Source organism: Aethalodelphis obliquidens, unplaced genomic scaffold (assembly GCF_003676395.1).
Source record: "Aethalodelphis obliquidens isolate GAN/ISIS:26980383/991018 unplaced genomic scaffold, ASM367639v1 scaffold1, whole genome shotgun sequence".
NCBI lineage: Eukaryota > Metazoa > Chordata > Mammalia > Artiodactyla > Delphinidae > Aethalodelphis > Aethalodelphis obliquidens.
The window spans coordinates 10,651,712-10,674,700 of record NW_020837945.1 but is presented as its reverse complement, the minus strand read 5'-3'; the positions used below and the strand labels follow the sequence as shown (position 1 = coordinate 10,674,700).

The window sequence follows — 22,989 nt, the reverse complement described above, 5'->3', positions numbered from 1 at the left end:
AAAAGATGTTTTGCATATTTAAAAAGTCTCTAACTTATATGTCACTCCTGCCCTTCCTTTCACCTTCATCATCGTCTTCTAGCCCTTAGGGACATTACTCTTCTCTGCTGTCTCCAGGGAGTTACAGAGGAAAGCTCAGAGCCTTTGCAATTGGAGGAGCCAGGTTCTTGTAGGGGCTTTATCACTTATTAATTGAGGGACTGTGGTCAAGTCACTTCCCTGACCTTCTGCTGTAAACAAAGGATAATAAATTGTGATGACATGAAGGACTCCAAGGGGCAAATACAGTCACACCTCATTTCTTCTCCCAATTAATTACTTGAGCCCTTTGTTGTCTGATTCATAGGAAATTTTATATTTATTTCCCTCTTAAGGCCTCCCAGGTTGACCAGGACTCCCAGGAACTTTGTCCAGAGTAGGCACGGAGGGCAGCCTGGCTTCCTCAGCCAAGCGGACTAGAGTCTGAATAATCCTCTGCTGCTGTTGCCTCCAGCTGCCACATGGGGCCGCTGTTGAACACTGGCCTTGCACAGTCTGTCAGATGAGGATGAGCAAGTCTTCAAAGACTGAAAAAATGAACCCACAAGAGAAGGCATTAGCTCTAAACACCTGCCTGTTGCTAGTTCACACCACAGAACTGACAAATAAGACTGTTCTGCTCCCTCTCTGGTTCCCTTGCTTCAGCCCTGGGGAGGTCAGACACCACAGTAACAAGGCGGGAGTAAAGCAGAAGAGCAGTGGCTGGAGGAAGGAAGAAGGAAGGAAGGAAGAAGGAGGAAGGCTGCCCCCACTGTCCCCCTGCAGTTCTCCTGCCCCTGCAGCCTGAGCTGGAGACGGGGGAGCTTCAACCTGAGATCGAGCTCAGAATTTTGATTATGACATGAGACTGCATGATCTTAATTACCGAATTCAGATTCCCCAACCTGACTGTAGGGCAGGGGAGCTCAAACCCCACACTGTGTAGAGCCCACAGAGCAGAATTAAAGAAGTGGGAGCACAAAGGTGTGTTACTATTATGTCCCATGAGTCTTGTCTGTAATGATGGATCCCTTGCTCTGGGATGCAGAGCCAAATTTAAACAAGAGTTAGAAGAAAGGGAGATTTTATGGGTTCAAGCAAGCAAGAGAGAGGGTGGGATAGAGCTGGCTTACAGGGCTAATGCAGGGAGGAAGGTCCATTTCTGTCTTCCTTCTCAGCCTCTCTCCATGTATTGTGGCATGTGGTGCTCAGACTTACACCCAAATAGTTTCACCACCAGATGGGAAAGGGGGTACTTTTCTCCCTGTTTAGCCAGGGATATCCCAGGGAATGGTTCTGATTGGCCAGACTGAGTCAGGCATCTACTGTGGGCGGTCAGAATTGGGATGGGGTCCAGTAATTAAACCAGTCTATAGCACGTGCTCAGAAAAAGACAAAAGTCACCTGTCCTAGATCACACAGACTGCATTGTAGAGTATGAAGAGGGACAGGACTGGAGGCAGAGAAACCAGTCAGGCAGCTATGGGCTTAATCCAGGTAAGAGGTTAGTGGGAGTAATGCTGGAGAGAAGTGATGGATTCAAGAGACATTCAGAAAAAACAGAGCTTGATTAGCTCATGCAGTAGGTTGAATGATGTCTGCTATGAACTGAATTGTGTCTGCTCAAAATTCATTTGTTGAAGCCCTTAACCCCCAGTGTGATAGTTTTTGGAGGTCGGGCTTTGGGAGGTAATTTGGTCTAGATGAGGTCATGAGGGTGGGGCCCTCATGATAGGATGAATGCCCTTATAAGAAAAGACATCAGAGAACTTGCTTCCCTCCTTTTCTCTCCACCATGTGAGGACACATCAGGAAGGCAGACACCTGCAAGCAAGGAAGAGAGCTCTTACCAGACACTGAATCTGCTGGCACCTTGAACTTAGACTTACCAGCCCCCAACTATGACAAATACGTTTCTGTTGTTTAAACCACCCAGACTATGGTATTTTGTTATGGCAGCCCAAACAGACTAAGACAGTGTTCCCTCAAAAGATAGGTTCACCTGGAATTTCAGCATGTGACCTTATTTGGAATAATGGCCTTTGTGGATGAAATTAAGGTAAGGATCTCAATCATCCTGGATTAAAATAGATTGCAGATCCAATTAGGAGTATCCTGATAAGAGACAAGAAAGGAGAAGACACACAAAGACACAGGGAAGAAGGCTGTGTGAGGGCATAGCAGATTGGAGTGAAGCTGCCACAAGCCAAGGAATGCTTGTAGCCGCTAGAAGCTGGAAGCAAGGAGAAAGAATTCCTCTCTTGAGCCTCCAAAGCATGTGTGGCCCTGCTGATACCCTGATTTTGGATTTCTGGCCCCCAGAATTGTGAGAGATTAATTTCTGCCACAAAGTCAGTGGCAATTTATTGACATGGTGCTTGGACACTAATATAGTTGGATATAAATATAAGTACTTGTATCTATCATTATCATGATTATCATATAGGGAGTCATTGTTTATAAAATTGGACTAGTTTTGTTCCATTCATTCAAACATACATTCAAAAAATGTTTATTAAGGACCTACTATATGCCAGTCAGACACTGTACTAGGTAAATGCTGGAGGTACAATGATGACAAGACAGATTCCCAGCCCTCAAGGAGCTTATATCTAGTGGGAAGAGAGAAAAAAACATATAAGCAAACAATAAACTAATAAAAACTGGACTTCATGCCATAAAGGAAAGAAATAAGATGCTGAAATAGGGAACAAAGAGGTAGAGGAGGAGAAACTTCTTTAGAAAAAATCATCAGAAAAGGTTGTCAAGATAGGCAGGACAATTAGTAGTATTCTAATTTTATTTTTATCCATATTAGATAATTAATGGATATTGTTCAAGAAACAGGATTAACCACATTATAAAAAGTATGTTTAAAAATAACCAGTGGAACAAATTGCCAACAGGTACATGAAAAGATGCTCAACAGCATTAGTATTTAAAGAAATGCAAATCAAAGCCACAATGAGATATAACTTCACAAGAAAAAAAAGGAAATGATCATGTGTTGGTGAGAATATGGAGAAATTGGAACCCTTAAACACTGCTAGTAAGAATGTAAAATGCTGCAGCCACATCCACTGTAGAAAAGAGTGTATTGGTTCCTCAAAAAGTTAATCATAAAATTACCATGCTATCCACCAACTCCACTCCTATGTATATAACAAACACTCATACATGAATGCATACAGCAGCACTACTCAAATAGCCAAAAGGTGGAAACAACCCATATGTCCACCAGTGGATGAATGGATAAACAAAATGTGGTCTCTATATACAATGTAATATTATTTAGCCTTAAAGAGGAATAAAGCACTGATAGACTATACTACAAAGCTACAGTAATCAAGACAGTATGGTACTGGCACAAAAACAGAAATATGGATCAACGGGACAGGATACAAAGCCCAGAGATAAACCCACACACCTATGGTCACCTTATCTTTGATAAAGGAGGCAAGAGTATACAATGGAGAAAAGACAGCCTCTTCAATAAGTGGTGCTGGGAAAACTGCACAGCTACATGAAAAAGAATGAAATTAGAACACATCATAACACCATACACAAAAATAAACTCAAAATGGATTAAAGACCTAAATGTAAGGCCAGACACTATAAAACTCTTAGAGGAAAACATAAGCAGAACACCCTATGACATAAATCACAGCAAGATCCTTTTTGACCCACCTCCTAGAGAAAAGGAAATAAAAACAAAAATGAACAAATGGGACCTAATGAAACTTAAAAGCTTTTGCACAGCAAAGGAAACTATAAAGAAGACGAAAAGACAACCCTCAGAATGGGAGAAAATATTTGCAAGTGAAACAACTGACAAAGGATTAATCTCCAAAGTATACAAACAGCTCATGCAGCTCAATATCAAAAAAACAAACAAAGAGGGGTGGGATAGGGAGGGTGGGAGGGAGATGCAAGAGGGAGGATATATGGGGATATACGTATATGTATAGCTGATTCACTTTGTGAAAGCAGAAACTAACACACCATTGTAAAGCAATTATACTCCAATAAAGATGTTAAAAAAATAACAATCCAAAAATGGGCGAAGAACTAAAAAGACATTTCTCCAAAGAAGATATACAGATTGCCAACAAACACATGAAAATATGCTCAGCATCACTAATCATTAGAGAAATGCAAATCAAAACTACAATGAGGTATCACCTCACACTGATCAGAATGGCCATCATCAAAAAATCTACAAACAAGAAATGTTGGAGAGGGTGTGGAGAAAAAGGAACCCACTTGCACTGTTTGTGGGAATGTAAATTGATACAGCCACTATGGATAACAGTATGGAGGTTCCTTAAAAAGCTAAAAATAGAACTACCATACGACCCAGCAATCCCACTACTGGGCATATACCCTGAGAAAACCATAATTCGAAAAGAGTCATGTACCACAATGTTCATTGCAGCACTGTTTACAACAGCCAGGACATGGAAGCAACCTAAGTGTCCGTTGACAGATGAATGGATAAAGAAGGTGTGGCACATATATACAATGGAATATTACTCAGCCATAGAGAGAAATGAAGCTCAGTTATTTATAGTGAGGTGGATGGACCTAGAGTCTGTCATACAGAGTGAAGTAAGTCAGAAAGAGAAAGACAAATACTGTATGCTAACACATATATATGGAATCTAAAAAAAAATGGTCCTGATGAACCTAGGGGCAGGACAGGAATAAAGACACAGACGTAGAGAATGGACTTGAGGACACGGGGAGGGGGAGGGGTAAGCTGGGACGAAGTGAGAGAGTAACATTGACATATATACACAACCAAATGTAAAATAGAGAGCTAGTGGGAAGCAGCCGCTTAGCACAAGGAGATCACCTGGGTGCTTTGCAACCACCTAGAGGGGTGGGATAGGGAGGGTGGGAGGGAGACGCAAGAGGGAGGAGATATGGGGATATACATATGCATGTAGCTGATTCACTTTGTTATACAGCAGAAACCAACACAACATTGTAAAGCAATTATACTCCAATAAAGATGTTAAAAAAATAATAAAGTACTGGTACATGCTAGATCATGGAAAAATCTTGAAAACATTATGCTAAGGGAAATAAGTCAGACATATAAAAGGTCACATATTGTATGATTCCATGTCCAGAAAAGGTAAATTCATAAAGATAGAAAGCAGATTAGTAGTTGCCAGGGGCTAGGAGAAGGAGGAATGGGTAATAATGTTTAACGGGTATGAAATTTTCTTTGGGATGACAAAAATGCCTTGAAACTAGATAGAGGTGATGGTTGCACAATATTGTGAATGTACTAGATGCCACTGAATTGTACAATTTAAAAGGTTAATTTTATGTTATGTGAATTTCACATTAATAAAAAAAAGCCTACTGGAAGAAGCAGATTATAAAGATTTCACATTGTCAGAAGGTGCACACATGCAAAGCAAAGAAAATACAACAAATAAGAAAAATGAAAAATAAAAAAGCATTGAAAACAAAAAGCAGGCTTTCCTGGTAGCACAGTGGTTAAGAATCTGCCTGCCAATGCAGGGGACATGGGTTCGAGCCCTGGTCAGGGAAGATCCTGCATGCCATGGAGCAACTAAGCCCATGTGCCCCAGCTACTGAGGCTGTGCTCTAGAGCCTGTAAGCTGGAACTACTGAGCCCACGTGCTACAACTACTGAAGCCCGTGTGCCTAGAGCCCTTGCTCTGCAACAAGAGAAGCCACCGTGATGAGAAGCCCACACAACGCAACAATGAGTAACCCCCACTCGCTGCAACTAGAGAAAGCCCGCATGCAGCAACGAAGACCCAGTGCAGCAATAAATAAATAAATAAAATTTATAAAAAAGAAAAAACAAAAAGCATGATCTAAAACCAGGTAATAAACCAAGACTAAATAAATTTGTCCTATCTATATATTGCAGATGAAAAAAATCAACACAAACAATAGCCAATTATACTTTGCATTCAGGAAATGCAGAAGGGCTTTGTTTGTTTTTATTTTCAGCAAACTCTTAATTAGCACTTACTATGTGCCAGGCATGTTCTAAGTCAGATTACAATTATTAATTAATCTAAATCACTTAATTATATCAAAAGAAAAAGAATGGGCACAGACACACAAAGTAAATACAAACATAAAGAAAGCAGAAATATTCATGTTAATATCATGTACGTTGAACTCAATACATAAAGAATTAAATAAAGTAAAAGGAGGCACTTAATAATCTACTCTGATCATATAACATCGTGAGTATCTATGCACCATATAATACAGCATCAAAATTCATAAAGCAGGGCTTCCCTGGTGGCGCAGTGGTTGAGAGTCCGCCTGCCGATGCAGGGCACATGGGTTCGTGCCCCGATCCGGGAAGATCCCACATGCCGCGGAGCGGCTGGGCCCGTGAGCCATGGCCGCTGAGCCTGCGCTCCGCAACGGGACAGGCCACAACACTGAGAGGACTGCATACCGCAAAAAAAAAAAAAAAAAGAAAAAAAAAATTCATAAAGCAAAACTTACTGAAAATAAAAGATGACAGAAAAAATATAGAAGCAGGCAATTTAAATTTACCTCTTGGCCCATAATAGAAAAAATAAACAAGATATTTTAAGTAAAGTTATAGAAATCAAAATACATAATTGATATATTTAATAAGACAGAACTAATTTGATATATATATATATATATATATATATATATATATATACGTATTGAACTCTATGTCCTGAAAATACAGAATACAGTTTTTTTTTCCAAGAACCATTAAATTTTCACATACACAAAAATCATATATTTGGCTGTAAAGGACACTTAAGGACATTTTTTTAAAGTAGAAATATTCTCTACTAACAATTATTAAGAACAGAAATTAATTTAAAAATTGAAAAATATAAGTCTTGCTACTGGAAATGAAGGTTCAGAAAATTCTTAGTTAAAATGAAAATCAAGACTAAAAGTAAAATGTTATCTAGAAAATTAATTAAAAACAGTGCATATCTGCTATACAATATGGCTAACATTAGTAAAGAAGAAAAACTAAAAATAGATTTACCAAAAAAATGGGGAAAGTCCAGTCTTTTCAACAAATTGCAGTGGAACAATCAGATATTCATATTTTAAAAGTGAACTAAGACCCTTACCTTACACTATACACAAACATTAACTCAGGATGGATCATTTAGCTTAACCTTAATGTAAGAGCTAAAACTATAAAATTTCTAGACAAATACATAGAAGAAAATCATTGTGATGTTGAATTAAGCAAAGATTTCTTAGATATAACTTTAAAAGCACTATTCATGAAAGAAAAAAACTGATAAAGTGGACTTCACCAAAATGCAAAACTTTTGATCTTCATAAAACACTATTAAGAAAATGAAAAGACAACAGACTGGTAGGCGATATTTGCAAGTCAAGTGTCTGATAAAGGACTTGCATCCAGAATACATGACAAAGTCTTACGATTTAATGATAAGAGGACAAACAACTCAATAAAAAGTCAGAAAGAGATTTGAACAGACATTTCACCAAAGAAGGTACACAAATGGATGATAAGCACATGAAAAGATGCTCAACACCATTAGTCGTTAGGGAAATGAAAATCAAAACCACAATGATGTATCACTATACACCCACTAAAATGTCTATAATTTAAAAAGTGGACCATACTGAATGTTGGCAAGGATGTGGAGAAACAGGAACTCTCATACACTGCTGGTGAGAATGATGATGGTACAACTACTCTAGAAAAGTTTGACAATTTCTTAAAAAACTAACTATATACCTACTACATGACGTTGCAGTTTCACTCCTAGGTATCTACACAAGGCAAACAAAAATATATGTCCACACAAAGACTAAATATTCATAAATATTTATACATAAACATAATATACATAAATATTCATATCAGTACCTTTCATAATAGCTCCAAATTGGAAATAGTCCAAACGTCCATCATCAGATGAATGGAAAACCAAAATGTGGTATATCCTTATGAAGGAACACTGTTCAGCAATAAACATGCATGAACCTCAAAAGTATTATTCTGAGTGAAAGAAACAAGACCCATAGGACACACATTGTAATGTTCCATCTATATGAAATTTCTAGAAAAGGCAAAATTACAGAGACAGAAAGCAGATCCGTGGTTACCTGGGGCCAGAAGTGGGAATAGGAACTGATTCAAACAGGAACAAGGGGACTTCTTAGGCTGATGGAAATGTTCTGAAACTGGATTGTGGTAATGGTTCACAACTGTATACATTTACTAAACATCGTCAAACTGTACCCTTACAATGGGTAGGTTTTATGGTATGTAAATTATATCTCAATAAGGCTGTTTTAAAATTGTAAATTAAGCACCTAATTCCAGATGTTAGAAAAAGGAAAACAAAATAATCCTAAGGAAAGTGGGGGTGGGGAGTGGTTTATTAAAAAAGGATAAGAGCAGAATTTAGAAGCCAGAAAATTGATAACGCTACTAATACATCTAAGACCTGCTTCCTTGAAGAAAGAAAGAAAGAAAGAAAGAAAGAAAGAAAGAAAGAAAGAAAGAAAGAAAGAAAGAAAGAAAAGAAAAGAAAGAAAAGAAAGAAAGAAAAGAAAGAAAGAAAGAAAGAAAAGAAAGAAAGAAAAGAAAGAAAGAAAGAAAAGAAAGAAAGAAAGAACAGAAAAGAAAGAAAGAAAGAACAAAGAAAGAACAGAAAAGAAAGAAAGAACAGAAAAGAAAGAAAGAAAGAAAAGAAAGAAAGAAAAGAAAGAAAGAAAGAAAGAAAAAGAGGGAGAGAGGGAGGGAGGGAACGGAGGAAGGAAATGGATAAACCATTAGCTACCCTAATAAAGAAATAAAAGACAAAGAACAAATATACAAAATAAGAATTGTGAATGGAATAGCAATAGATATAGAGAAAATCAAAGAAATGATTCCTCAATTCACCTGCTCAATTCTGTGCAAATAAATTTGAAAACTTTGACCAAACTAATGATTTTCTAGGAAAATGTAGATGACCAAAACTGATCCCAAAAGAGATTTTAAAAATCAGAAAATATTGGTTACCATAGAAGATGCTGAAAAACTTGTGAGTCATCCACCCAGAGAAGAATCTGGTTCTGCTGATTTCACAGGTGAATCCTACTAAACCTTTACTGATAAAGAAGGCTGCCTTTAATCAGCTCTAGAGCATGGAGAAGGGAAAAATCTTCCGAATTTTTCTGAGGAAGCCACTACATCGGTGATAACCTAGCCCTATAAAACCACCATGATAAAAGGTAACCACAGACCAGCTTCACTTCTGGATAAAGATGTAAGTATTCTAAGTACAATATTAGTCAATAGACCCCAATAGTATACTAAAAGAATAATACACCACAAACGAATGCAGACATACCAATTATGAAAGAATTGTTTAATATTAGGAATCCATTAATGTGATTTACCACAACAATAGTCAAATAAAATGTGTTCATCTTTATAGATGATAGATAGGTATTTGTTCAATTTCAATTCCATCCTGATTTTTGAAATCTTGATAAATAAGATGAGAGATATTTCTCTAATATGCTAAATTAAATATATCTGAAGTCAGAAACTGGACTTATGCTTAATGGTGAGACACTAGAAGGACATCAATACAGTCAGGAATAAGACACAATCACCCCACACCTGTCAGAATGGCTGTTAACAAAAAGACAACAGATAATTGTTGGCAAGGGCGTAGAGAAAAGGAAACCCTTGTACCCTGCTGATGGGAAGGAAATTGGTGCAGCCACTGTGGAAAACAGTATGGAGGGTCCTCAAAAACTTAAAAATAGAACTACCATACAGTCCGGCAATTCCACTCCTGGATATTTATCCAAAGAAAACAAAAACATTAATTTGAAAAGATATATGCACTTCTGTGTTCATTGTAGCATTGTTTACAATAGCCAAGATATGGAAGCAACCTAAGTGCCCATTAATAGATGAATGGATAAAGAAGATGTGATACACACACACACACACACACACACAAACACAGGGGAATATTACTGTGCCATAAAAAAGGACAAAATCTTGCTATTTGTGACAACATGGATGGACCTAGAGGCTATTATGCTAAGTAAAATAAGTCGGAGAAAGTAAAATACTGTATGATTTATGTAGAAAATAAATCAAATAGTAAATCAAATATTAATATTAAAATATTACTAATGATATATGTGGAATCTAAAAAACAAAAAAAAAGAGCAAACATAACAAAACAGAATCAGAGTCATAGATACAGAGAATAAACAAGTGGTTGCCAGAGGGGAGGAAGGTGAGGGGATGAGAGAAATAGGTGAGGGAGATTAAGGGGTCCAAATTTACTGTTAAAAAATAAATGAATCATAGGTATGAAATACACAGTGTGGGGAATACAGTCAATAATAAGTAATATCTTTGTATATTGATAGATTGTAACTAGATTTATCCTGGTGATCATTTTGAAATATATAGAGATATTGAATCACAATGTTGTAGACCAAGAACTAACGTAGTTATAGGTCAATTATACTTCAACAACAAACAGACTCATAGAACAGGAGATCAGATTTGTGATTACCAGAGGTGGGGGACAGGCAAATTGGATGAAGGCAGTCAAAAGGTACAAAATTCCAGGTATAAGAAAAATAAGTACTAGGAAGGTAATGTACAACATGATAAATGTAATTAACACTGATACATGTTACATATAAAAGTTAAGAGAGTGAATCCTAAGAGTTCTCATCAGGAGGAAAAAATATTTTTTAATTTTATTTTGTATCTATGTAAGATGATGGATGTTCCATAACCTTATGTGGTAATCATTTCATGATGTAAGTAAGGCAAATCATTGATTATTCTGTACACCTTAAACTTGTATGGTGCTGTATGTCAATTATAGCTAAATAAAACTGGAAGGAAACTAAAGAAAGAAAAGACACTTTCACCCATTATCACCACTGTCATTTAATACTATACAGGAGGAATTATTCGATTCAATTAGACAAGAGGTACTAAAACTGGAAAAGAGAAGGCAAAAATTATCGTTGACTGTATGATTAGAAAAATAAAGAGAATCAACTGCAAAACTATTAGCAACTATTAGCAAACTATTAGTAGGATAATTGGAAAAATAAAGAGAATCAACTGCAAAACTATTAGCAACTATTAGCAAACTATTAGTAGGATAATTGGAAAAATAAAGGGAATCAACTGCAAATCTATTAGCAAACTATTAGTAGGATAATTCAGTAAGCTGAGTGGGTACAACATAAATACTAAAAAAAATCAATATCCAAGAATCTATATTAACAGCAATAACTTTGTAAGTATAATTGAAGACAAGATTCTACTTACAATTGGAACCAAAAAAGATAAGACACCTATGAGTACAATAAATGCATAAGATTCATACAGAGAAAATCTTTAAAAAGAGGGACAAAAAGGAAGATTTGACTAAATGCAAATATTTCCTATTCTTAGAAAGACTCACTTGTGTAAAGATGATAATTCTTTCCAAATTCATCTATAGATTTAGTACAATCCCAACAAAAGATCAACAGAGGTGTTTGGGTTTTTGTTGTTCTCATTTTGTTTTGTTTTCCAAACTACACTGAATGAATGCCAAGTTTTCAGAGCCCTTACTCCATTTGTTAATGATATTATTCTTGCCTTTTCCTTTCCAATGATATACTTCGTGTTTTCAGGCCCATATTTCTTTCAGTTTCAACGAATAGAATTCCAACTTTTAGGCTTGAAAAATCACAGCAAAATCAAAAGGAGAAAATGGTTCTTCTTCCCCTGCAGCTACAGAGGGCAGCAGACAGCATCCTTCATCATAAACACCCATCCTTGCAGGTATTACTCCAACAAATGAATAGGCGAACCCCCAGGATTTCAAGGTTGCCTCTGAGAAGAGTAAACTTGACTTCCCCCAAAGCTATCATTCAAACTGGTCGTTTTACTTAATTATGTTGACTCTGGCAGAGATATAAACTGATAACTGTTTCCTCAAAGGAAATATCTTTGTTAACTTTGTTTGGCTTCCCTCCTCTTTCACCAGAAGCGTGAGGTAAATAAATTTGCTAAATTTCTTATTTAGACAAAGACTTTGAGAGCCGTGCTCCATTCAAATTCACACAGACAAGTTGAGTCTAAAATTTATATGTAAAATTGAACATGCAAGAATAGCCAAGAAAATTATAGGAAAAAAGAAGTAATGAAATATCCCTCCAAGGTGTTAAAACATATTGTAAAGCCACAGAAATTAAAAGGGCTTGATTCCAGCATATAAACAGGCAGACAGACCAGTAGAACAGAATAAATTCCAGAAATAGATTCAAAAACATTCAGGAAAATAGGACAAAATAAAGAGAATGTTTTAAATCAGTGTAGAAAAGATTGGTTATCTAATAAATGCATGGGACAACTGGGTAAACATCTGGGGAAGAGTTAAATTGGATCTCTACTTTGCTATGCCAAAATAAATTCCAGATGGAGCTAAATTATAATTTTTAAAAAATAAAGCTATAAAAGAACTAGAACAAACATGGGAGAGTTATTTTTATAATCTCAGATTGTGGCAGTCTTTCCAAGCACGACACAAAAGTCAGAAGTCACAAAAGACAAGACTGATCAATCCAACTACATAAGCATTAAAAATGCCTTCGTGGGGACTTCCCTGGTGGCACAGTGGTTAAGAATCTGCCTGCCAATGCAGGGGACACGGGTTCGAGCCCTAGTCCGGAAAGACCCCACATGCCACGGAGCAACTAAGCCCATGTGCCACAACTACTGAGCCTGCTCTCTAGAGCCCGCGTGCCACAACTACTGAGCCCACGTGCCGCAACTACTGCAGCCCGCGTGCCTAGAGCCTGTGCTCCGCAACAAAGAGAAGCCCGTGCACCACAACAAAGGGTAGCCCCTGCTCGCCGCAACTAGAGAAAGTGCGCGCACAGCAACGAAGAACCAACGCAGCCAATAAATAAATAAATTTATTAAAAAAAAAAAGCCTTCATGGCAAAAGCAAAATACTATCAATCGAGACAAGAGATAAATAAATGATAAACTTGGGGGAAGCATTAGCAACACATATGGTAAAGTGTCAAATTCGTTAATATTTAAAAGTTTTTCAACGTTAAATAAAACAGGTCAGCTATTCAACAGAAACATAGTCAAAGCACATGGACAGCTAGTCACAGAAAAAGAAGTCCAAGAAAAAAAAAAGATTTAAAAAAAGAAAAGAAAAAGAAGTAACAGTGTCTTTTAAACAGAAAAAATATACTCATTCTCACCCATAACAATATAGATGCAAATCAGAATTATAAAGAGATCTCATTTACTGCTGGTAGACAAGTAAAGGTCATTTGCAAAGTGGGTCTATCCATCCACAGTGTGTTCGCCACGGTATACAAAACAGTCTGAACAGTGTCTGACACACAGTGACAGCTCATAGAAGTCAGCTTTTATTATTATTATTGAGGATAATTGGGATTATTAAAATTTTATAGCACACATACCTTCTGACCACTCAGTCATCTTCTGGGAATCTGGGGGACTTAGGTGTGATGTGAGCATATTTCCAGGACATATGTACAGGTCTGGTCATTGCAAGCAAGAGATTGGAAACCATCTAAATGTCCATCAAGAGAAGACTGGTAAGGACGGTACGGAAATCCACGCGATGGGATCCTAGTCGAGCATTACAGGACTGAGGCAAATGTCTGTGTACTGAAGAGGAACAATCTTCAAAATCTTGATAAGTAGGAAAAAAATAAGCATGATGTAGATTGGCGTGTTGTCCACCATTTGTATATAAAAGCTGTATATTCTTGTATATGCAAAGAATATTTCTAAAAAGAGACCTAAGAATCCTTTTATTGTCCTCTGGGCAGTTTCCTTTTAAATAATATGTTTGTTTGTTTTTTACTATGTGCCTGTTACCTATTGAAAAGGCAAATCTATTTTCTTAAGAGTGAGGAGTTTGCAATGAACACATCAACTCTTTACATGGAATCAGCTGTTTCTATGCTAGTATGTTTGAAAGTCTTGCTTCCAAACATTTAAAATCCAATCCCCTAGACGTCCATCTCTGTCCCTGATTTGCATCTTCTTGTAGAAATGTTCCCTTGTGTAAGAGAAGTAGCCTGCCTCACAAGAGAGAATCACAAGAGGTGTGAAAACTATGTATGTGCAGCTTGCCCTGACTTTATTGCAAAAGCCCTTTGAAATTCAGTAATTCATTCTCCCTCTGATTCTGTGTCCCCGGTAATTACTGATTGAGTAGTTCAGTGTAGGCTGTCCTGATGCTACCACCACTAGACATTCTCTCTCCAAGGGGCTCCAAGAGGCCCCTGACGACTCTGGACTCCGGGATTCTTGCGGGGCAGGGCTCCGAGGTACCCATGGATGCTCTGCCACCGTGTGGCGAGAGGCTGCTATAACAAGCAGGCCCTCCCCAGGGAGCTGCCGCAGACGGATTCCCTGGGTGACCAGCTCAAGGGTTTTCAATAGAGGGCGCTGATGAGACTGCCACGCGGGAGCTGCTCGTGTTTTCTATAACAATGGTTAGACACGTGGATTTCACACATGATGCACACAAAAGCATCAAAAAAATTGTAAAGTACATAACTCAATAGTCATTGATTTTTTTAAAAAAATCCAACTCTGGTATTCCATGCTTAACAGACAAAACTTGGAAGAACCGGGCCTGCCTCAGTTTGACCCCAGAGAGTGCCTACCTGCCTCTTGCCTGTGGCTCCTGTACTTGCATGCTCCAGAATGTGCATCCCCTGAGCCCTATGGTGCCAACGTTACCAAGTATGGCCAAGTCATCAAAAAATTCAGGATCGTTCTAGAACAGGGGTCAGCCTCCTTGATTTCCGTAAAGGGCTAAATAGTCAATATTTTTGGATTTGTGATTCAATATGATCTCTGTCACAAGAACACAACTCTGCCTCTGTAGCAGGAATGCAACCTTACACAATATGTAAATAAATGTGTGGTTGTGTTACAATAAAACTTTATTTACAAAAACAGGGGAATTCCCTGAGAGTCCAGTGGTTAGGACTCAGTGCTCTCACTGCCGTGGCCCGGCTTCAATCCCTGGCTGAGGAACTAAGACCCAGCAAGCCCTGCGGCGTGGCCAAAAAAACAAACAAAAAAAACCACCCCAAAACCAAAACCAAAAAAAAACAAAAAAAATAGGTGGTTGGCCAGGTTTGGTCTGTGGGCCATAGTTGGCCAAACCCTAGTCTAGAACATTCCTCCTGTCTCCAAAACCCAATGATTCTGTACCTTACTGGTGATGTGAGTTTTGTGGTCTGATGTCCGACGGAGTTGAGCGCTGTCCAGCAGTGGGACATTCACGGGGTCAATGGCTGTGGTTTGCCCTGTTAGTACATCCACTTTGAGTCTTTCCCAAGTTCAGTGTGTCCTGACATCTTGTGACCTTTATGAGCTGGGGGGGGAGTGACACCCTGAATGCCTCAGTGCTCTATAAGGCCCCAAAGTCTTTGATCCAAGAAATCAGCTTGAAAAATGCAGCCGTCAAATGTTCCCATCCTCCTCTGGCTGCATCAAAAAACAAAGTTTCCACGCCTGTTTCAATTTCTCCCAACGGTCCTGTGAACACGTGGGCACAGGGAAAATGCACCTTCTCCCTCGTGTCCTCCTTGGCACTGCGTGGGCCTCCCTCCCTCCCTTTGACTTGACCATGTGGTGATGTTTTTCTTTCTCTCTTTCTTTTCCTCCTTTGATGGAGCATTAGCCCGCATGTGCGGGCCCTCAGCTGCTCCCTGAATTCACACATCCCTGACCAGGAGGGGTTCAGTCTTGCCAGCTCTCGAGGACTTGCTTAATAGCTGAAACTTTGGAGTTTTTCTTTTCTTTTCTTTTTGCCACAAATATCAGAAAGGCCACCCTTTAAAGTGAAACAGGCGAGAAGCTTTGACCTAGCATGTGTCCAGCCTGGAAGCTTGGAAGGCAGCTTCTGACATCCAAGGAGTAGCCCCCATGGGTTAGTTTACATTTCAGCCCCAAATAAACAACCTTCCCTCCAGTTCCCTGCTTCAGGCAGCCTGTGGGAGGATTTGCAGGGCAATCGGCTTCAAAGAAGAGACAACAAGACTCTCAACCTTTTCCTGTCTTTCTGTTTGCTGGCTGCTGTCTGCCATTAGGACCTCCTAGTTTTCTCTGCCTGTTTTCCCATTTTCGCCTTTTCAGTTCTTTAACACCTGCTTAAGCGATTCTTCCTATTAATTTCTCCGCCAAAACAGTGAGGTTTCTCTTTTCCCGACTGGACCCTGACTGATCAGACACAAAATAAGTGATAAAGTCCGTGGTTGAAGGATGAGAATATGCGGTGAAAACATCACTTGAGAAAAATCACAACTGGGTTTACGGTAGCAGCTGGGGTGGCGTCCTAAATCTGATGTCTGATGTCCTTATAAGAAGAGGAGAAGACACACACACAGAGCAGAAGACCAGGTGAGACAGAGACAGCGGTTGGAGTGACATGACCACAAGCCAAGAAGCCACCAGAAGCTGCGAGAGGTGGGAAGGGTCCTCCCCCAGAGCCCCAGAGGGAGCAAGGCCCTGCTGACACCCAGACTCTGGACTCTGGCCTCTAGAACCATGAGAGGATACCTTTCTGTTGTTTCAAGCCACCAATTTTGTGGTCATCGTTTATGGCAGCCACAGGAAATTAATATGATCGCCCACTGAATTCTCACAGAAAAGCTATGTTTAAAAAGCAGTTAGGGGGCTTCCCTGGTGGCGCAGTGGTTGAGAGTCCGCCTGCCGATGCAGGGGACGCGGATTTGTGCCCTGGTCCGGGAGGATCCCCCATGCCGCGGAGCGGCTGTGCCCGTGAGCCATGGCCGCTAAGCCTGCGCGTCCGGAGCCTGTGCTCCTCAACGGTAGAGGCCACAACAGTGAGAGGCCCGCGTACCGCAAAAAAAAAAAAAAAAAAAAAAAAAAAAGCAGTTAGGAAACCTGGGTTCTTTTCTATGGATTTCCCGGGTTTTCTGCAAAGAAGCCACATTCTCCATTCCTTATGCTACCTTAAGGTCACTCACTGCCAAGTTAGCCCAAAGGCCCCTCCTCGTCCTGGGGGAAGACTTCCCGCCCCGGGGGCTGAGTCCAGCCCCCATCCTCCCACCTCCCACTCCCTCCCATTGCACTGGGTCATGGTAGTCTGAGAGGAGCCTGCTTCTGGGGCCTGTCTGGTGTGAGAGGGACAACACCCAGTGGAGAGTGGGGGCTTCCCTGGTGGCGCAGTGGTTAAGAATCCGCCTGCCGATCCAGGGGACACGGGTTCGAGCCCTGGTCCAGGAAGAAGATCCCACAGGCCGCGGAGCGACTGAGCCCGTGCGTCACAACTACTGAGCCTGCGCTCTACAGCCCGTGAGCCACAACTACTGAGCCCGTGCACCACAACTACTGAGCCTGCGCTCTAGAACCCGCGAGCCACAACTACTGAGGCCCGTGTGCCTAAAGCCCGTGCTCTGCAACAAGAGAAGCCACTGCAATGAGAAGCCCGCGCAACCGCAAGGAAGAGTAGCCCCTGCTCACTGCAACTAGAGAAAGCCCGCACGCAGCAACAAACACCCAACGCAGCCAAAAATAAATAAATGAAATAAATAAATTAAAAAAAGAAAAACACCCATGGTGGGGGCCCTAGACAAGCAACCACTTTCCCCATTCCTCCTCCCTGTGACAATATCTGAACGGGGTCACTTAGGTTATTGTCACCCCAAATTTGCTGAGCCTCTTCCGTGAGAGCAGGAATGGTCATAGGCCTGGAATGGAAAGGGGCTGAGGTCTGGGTGAGAGATGGTTTCCCAACGGCTGGAAAGGATGATGAAGAGATTCCTAGAAAGCGGGTGGGCAGGTTCCAGCACAGAGGAAGGGAGAAGCGGTCCTAGCAACTTCCTGAGAACTCTGAGCCCCCAGGGCCCCTGCTCAGAGGAGGGGCCTCCCAAGGCACCTCCAGAGGCCTGCTTCTCTCTCTCCCTCCTGTTTCGTAATGATGACCATGGTGGGCTCCGTCCTGCTGAACTTGATGAGTGAGTAGAAGTTTAGCCTCCAGAGAATGTCTGAAGCCCACCCGGAGAACCTCGCCGGGCCCCAAGCAGGCACCCACCCGGCTCCAGGTGCTCAGGGCTCCATGTGCATTGGAGATTCTCAACCTGACCACCAGGGGGCAGCCACACCCAGGGCGCCTTCCTCTGCCCGTGCAGACTGGCAGACCAAACCCTGTATTTCTGGAAATATCGAAGACACCTGGCTTTATTGACCTTAAGCAGACACGCCGAGGAAACTGAGGGGCCAATTGCTCTAAGTCCTTGACTCCTTTTTGTATTTGTATTTAAATTTGTTTGTGTACCCAATGAATCAGTTAAAGAATTTACCACCCCTTCTCAATCCATACTTAGCTTTCTGTACATTTCTTCTGTCCTCAAGCTCTCATAGCCTTTGGCTATCTCCCTTAATCTGATTTAGTATTTACTTCTCATTTTTTTTTTTAGTATTTATGTGCCCATAGAGAAGCCATCTACTGATGTGGATTTAAGATCCGGCATCCTCTGGACAGAGTCACACGCATTAACACACAAGTCACACACGGGCTTGTCTGGAGATTCAGAGATTGTGGAATCCCTAAAAGTTTTCTCTACCTGTCAGCTTATTTCTAATTCTTGTTATGGCTACTATCGAATTACCATAGTGTCCTGAGGGGAAACTGAAATTCAGAGCCAGGGCAAAGAGAATATTTCAAGCCATATTATCAGAATTTGCAATTGGCTTCTTTTTGGCTCAGTTTGCCTTTTTTTTTTTAAATGTCCCAGCTCAGATGCTGGACTACCTTCTGTCTCTTTAAGCAGACCTCTAGGTATACAGTGCAGACGGTATTAGGATACTTTTTATTTCAGGCAAGGCTTTATGGGGCCCCCACTGCAGCAAGGGGGAGCGAGAACAAACAATAGGTTCCCTTGCCGGCTTGCTCGCTGAGGTGAGGCGAGCTTGTTCCTTATATGGGTGAGAATAAGGGTGTGTCGAGGGGTCAGGGCGGAGTGGTGGCTTAGGTGCTTTGCCCACCCCTGAGATGGTGTTGCAGGCAGGAGGCATGCACAGTGCCCTGGACCCCCTGCTTGTGGGCTCTTCAAAATTGACAGTTGAGTTTTTTGGTTTCTTTGTATCTTTTGTCCAGAATTTGCCCTAACTGTGCATGCACGCAGTTATACTTAGCTCATACAGTTTCTTTGTATTTTGTTGCCTGAGGAGAGGTGTGTCCAGCTGCAAGTACTGCAGCACTGCAGCAAAGGGTCAGCCTGTCTCATTCCCCCCCTGAGAGACCCTACACCCTTATTCTTAAGGGGTAAGAGGCCGAAGGTCTCTTCTTCTGAAACTTCTTCCTGCTGGATGGGGACCACAGACCCTAGCCTATCCTAGAGGTATAGAAGTCCCTCACTGACTGTTCCAAGGACCTGTAGGGACTTGGGCCACTCTCCTCTGGAATTGGCTGAATTCCCTGAGCCATCATGAGTCTTACTTCAAACTGTTGGAGCCTAAAAGACACAAACTAAACCAAACGGTTAAACAAACAAGGGCTAAAAAGGAGAACAAGAATAGCCCTTAAAGGGCCTAGAAAGGGAGGGAATGAGGAGGACTCTTTTGGAGAGTAAATTGTCTGATATTCCTAAATGATATCCCGTAAAGAATGATCAAGTCGGGTTAGTGTGCATAAAAGAATAAAATCAGAGCCCCGTCATTCCTTCCCCACCTCACAGACCCCCAGGAACCCCTGGCTTGTCAGCGAGGGCAGAAGTTAGGGAAGCACACCTCCTGCTGGCTTCCTCCTTCAGGCAAGCGATGACCTTGGGTGTGTCCTTGAACCTCGCTGAGCCTCAGTTTCCTCACCAGTTAAGTGACAGCCATGGTCTAGTTAAACCTCAGGGAGCTTGCTCTCCAAGGCCAACTGTCTGGTGAATTGCACGTGGGGCATATCTAACCTGGAGCCATTCGCCTAGCCAGGCTGCGCGCCTCCAGGAGCGGTGAGGTGCGTGCCATCCTTCGTATTGGCTAGTGTACCCGAGTCCCCGGTCAGCCTTGTAGACAAGCCTGGTTTGTCTGCTCATAGAGTGGGCCCATCTCTCCAGGGCGGACTCCACAATTGGTTCCAAGAATCTGCAGAGCAAACTTGGAGCCGTAATGGCCTCTTCTATACTGACAGAGGGTGAGGGGCCTGGCATCTGAATGGGACGTGCCAGGTAAAGACAGCCCGATGCAGCATCCTTTCAGAGGGCTGGGATCTGAGGGTCCACTGGCCAGGCCCCCACCTCGGGGCTTGCTGCCACTGATTCCACCTGCCTCTGCCACCATGGCGGGCAGTCCTTCAGATGCAAGTTCCCCTCCCTGACTCTGTTTTCTATCAAGTGTGGCCTGGGGCTGTCCCGGAGCTATTCTTTCTGCTTAAAGCAGAGGTTGTAAAGCAGTGGTCTTTGAGCAGAATTCAGTTCAAGGTCATAGCCTGTTTGGCCCACACATTAAAAAAAATAAAATTGAATTAGTTGCCCACATTAAAAAATCAGGACATTTCAAATAAATATCCAGACCTCCCCGGTGGTCCAGCGGTTAAGACTTTGCCTTCCAATGCAGGAGGCGTGGGTTCGAACCCTGGTTGGGGAACTAAGATCCCACATGCCGTGGGGTGCGGCCAAAAACTTTAAAAAGAAATCAAATAAATATCACAAGTTCATCAAGAGTCTGCCCAAGCTGCTGGCTGGCTGAGGACGTCTGCGACTCAGCAGCAGTGGCAGCCTCCCACCCCCTTAGCAGGAGGCTTGGGTAATAGGGGAAGGGGCGCTCGGCAGTCTGCCTGCAGCTCCACCTGGGGCTTTGCTCCCTTGTTTGCTACTTTTAGGATCAGGGGTGTCTACGGCAGAGTTGAACCACGGGCAATCATACTTCCTTATTCCGGAGCCCCCCAAGAACCCACACCCACTTTCTAAAAGGATCATAGTGATATTAACAAAACACACACTACACGTCATGATAAAAGACTCTAATTTTTTAAAAAGATGTTTTTAATACCTCAAAAGGCATGTTGTCCTATTCAATGAACACATAAAATATTGCGCACAAAGCATTGAGATTCTAGTTTGAAAGGGCTTAGAACAGTGCCTGGCTCCTAGCAGGCATTCTACGAATGCTCGCCCAAAATTTTAAATATGGTAACAAGCATTCGAACATGTGTGGCTTCTAAGAGGTTTGAGGGGTGTGGGGAAGTGAGCTGAATGCCTGGTGCTTCAAGGACGGGGAGGACTAAAGCTTGTGGGATCTCCCTCTGCCTTAAAGGGGCAGAACCTCAGGGGGGAAGTGAACCGGTGATAAAGAACTAGTCTGTGTGCCTGGAATACCCAAGTCTGCCTGCCGCTGTAAATCACGCTGTGGACCACGTGCGCTCTGGGTTCCTCTCCAAACTCCTGGGCCCAGCCTGCTTTCCTTCACTAGGGGCCAACTGTGTCTGTCACAGCAGGGAAGTCACACGTGGCCAGGAGATGCCAGCAATCATAGGTGGGCTTCCAGGGGCCCAAGAACCCCCGAGATTGTGGGTAAAATGTGTCTGTGTGCAATTTGGGGAGATCATAGCTTTCATTAGATTTTCAAAGGACTCTGACGCAAATAACCACTGGTCTCGAGGACTGTAGTAACTCTGCCAGGCTTCTGTCCAAGGGATGTCCCATTGGGAGCTCTGCCCCCAAGCCCACAAAGGAATCGCTGTCTATTACATGAAGCAAGGACTGTGCCCCCCATTCGTCTATTGGAGGATGGCCAGCGATGCTTACGTGTTGCTTCTAATTTGTATTATGTGCAGGTTTCTAACAAGTATGTTTTATTTAAGTACTCCACCCTCTTAAGCAATGCCTAGGCAGGCGAGCGTTCAGGACGGCGCAGGTGACCGAGGGCAGCTGGGGAAGAAGGCTGAGACCCAGGTCACATGTCCTCTGAGTCCCTCAGGCCAGGCCATGCTCACGAGGCTCCTTCCACTGCCATGATCAAGTCCCTGGCACCGTCTGCCTCCACCCCTGAATCCCTTTCCCAGCTCTCAGTCGGGAGGGAAGTTTCCAAGGGAATCTCTGTCTTGTGAGGAGAAGGGCCAGGAGGAAAGCGCTGTCTCTGGAGGGGTGGTCAGGGCAGAGGCACTGCGCGAGCTTCCCATGGCTGCTGGAGCAAACTAGCCCAGCCTGAGTGGCTTCAAGTAAGAGAAACCCCTTGTCTTCCCGTTCTGGAGTCCAGAAGTCTGAAATCACAGGGTCTTGGGGCCCTGCTTCCTCTGAAAGCCATCCGGGAGAATCCTTCCTTTCCTCTCCCAGCCTCCAGTGGTGGCCCTCGGTCCTTGGTGGTCCTTGCTTTGCAGCAGCGCCACTCCTATCTCTGCCCAAATTTCCCTCTTCTTATAAGGATGTCGGCCACATTGGATTAGGGCTCACCCCAATGACCTTACCTTCCTTGATCACATCTGCAAAGACCTTATTTCCAGATAAGGTCATGTTTACAGGTTAGGACTTGAAGGGTTAAGGGGATCTTTTGGGGGGGGGGTCACAATTCAACCACGATGGGCACGTTACCTCAAAAGGCCCTGCCACCTCAGTCCCGTGTGTTGCCCCTTGCCCACACCCACGCCTTCCCCTGAGCTCTTGAGGTGGTGGATGCAACCCTCCCTCCTGCCACGAAAACCGAGTACCTTCCCCTTGGTACACATTCTGAAGCAGGATTTTTTTCCTTCTGCATCTCAACTGCGCTACGTGAGTAGGTAGTGTGTGTGTGTGTGTGTGTGTGTCCTTGAGTATCTGTGTGTGTTTCTCTTTGTGTTTCTGTGTGCACGTGTGTGCCTCTGGGTATGAGCGTGTGTTTGGGGTGTGTGTGTGTGAAGGGTGGGCATGGGGGGGAAGAGGAGGCAGGAGAGGAAGGGGAGG

At 42.3% G+C, this 22,989-nt stretch overlaps 1 protein-coding gene across 1 annotated transcript in view; it reads right to left on the bottom strand.

Moving 5' to 3' along the window:
- SMIM34 (small integral membrane protein 34) overlaps positions 1-22,563 on the bottom strand; it is a 29,983-nt gene extending 7,420 nt beyond the window's left edge. Inside the window, exon 1 of the mRNA XM_027130230.1 lies at positions 22,518-22,563. Within this exon, the coding sequence (XP_026986031.1) occupies positions 22,518-22,563 (46 nt within the window). The remainder of the gene's footprint in view (positions 1-22,517) is intronic.
- Between the last annotated feature and the right edge of the window lie 426 nt (positions 22,564-22,989).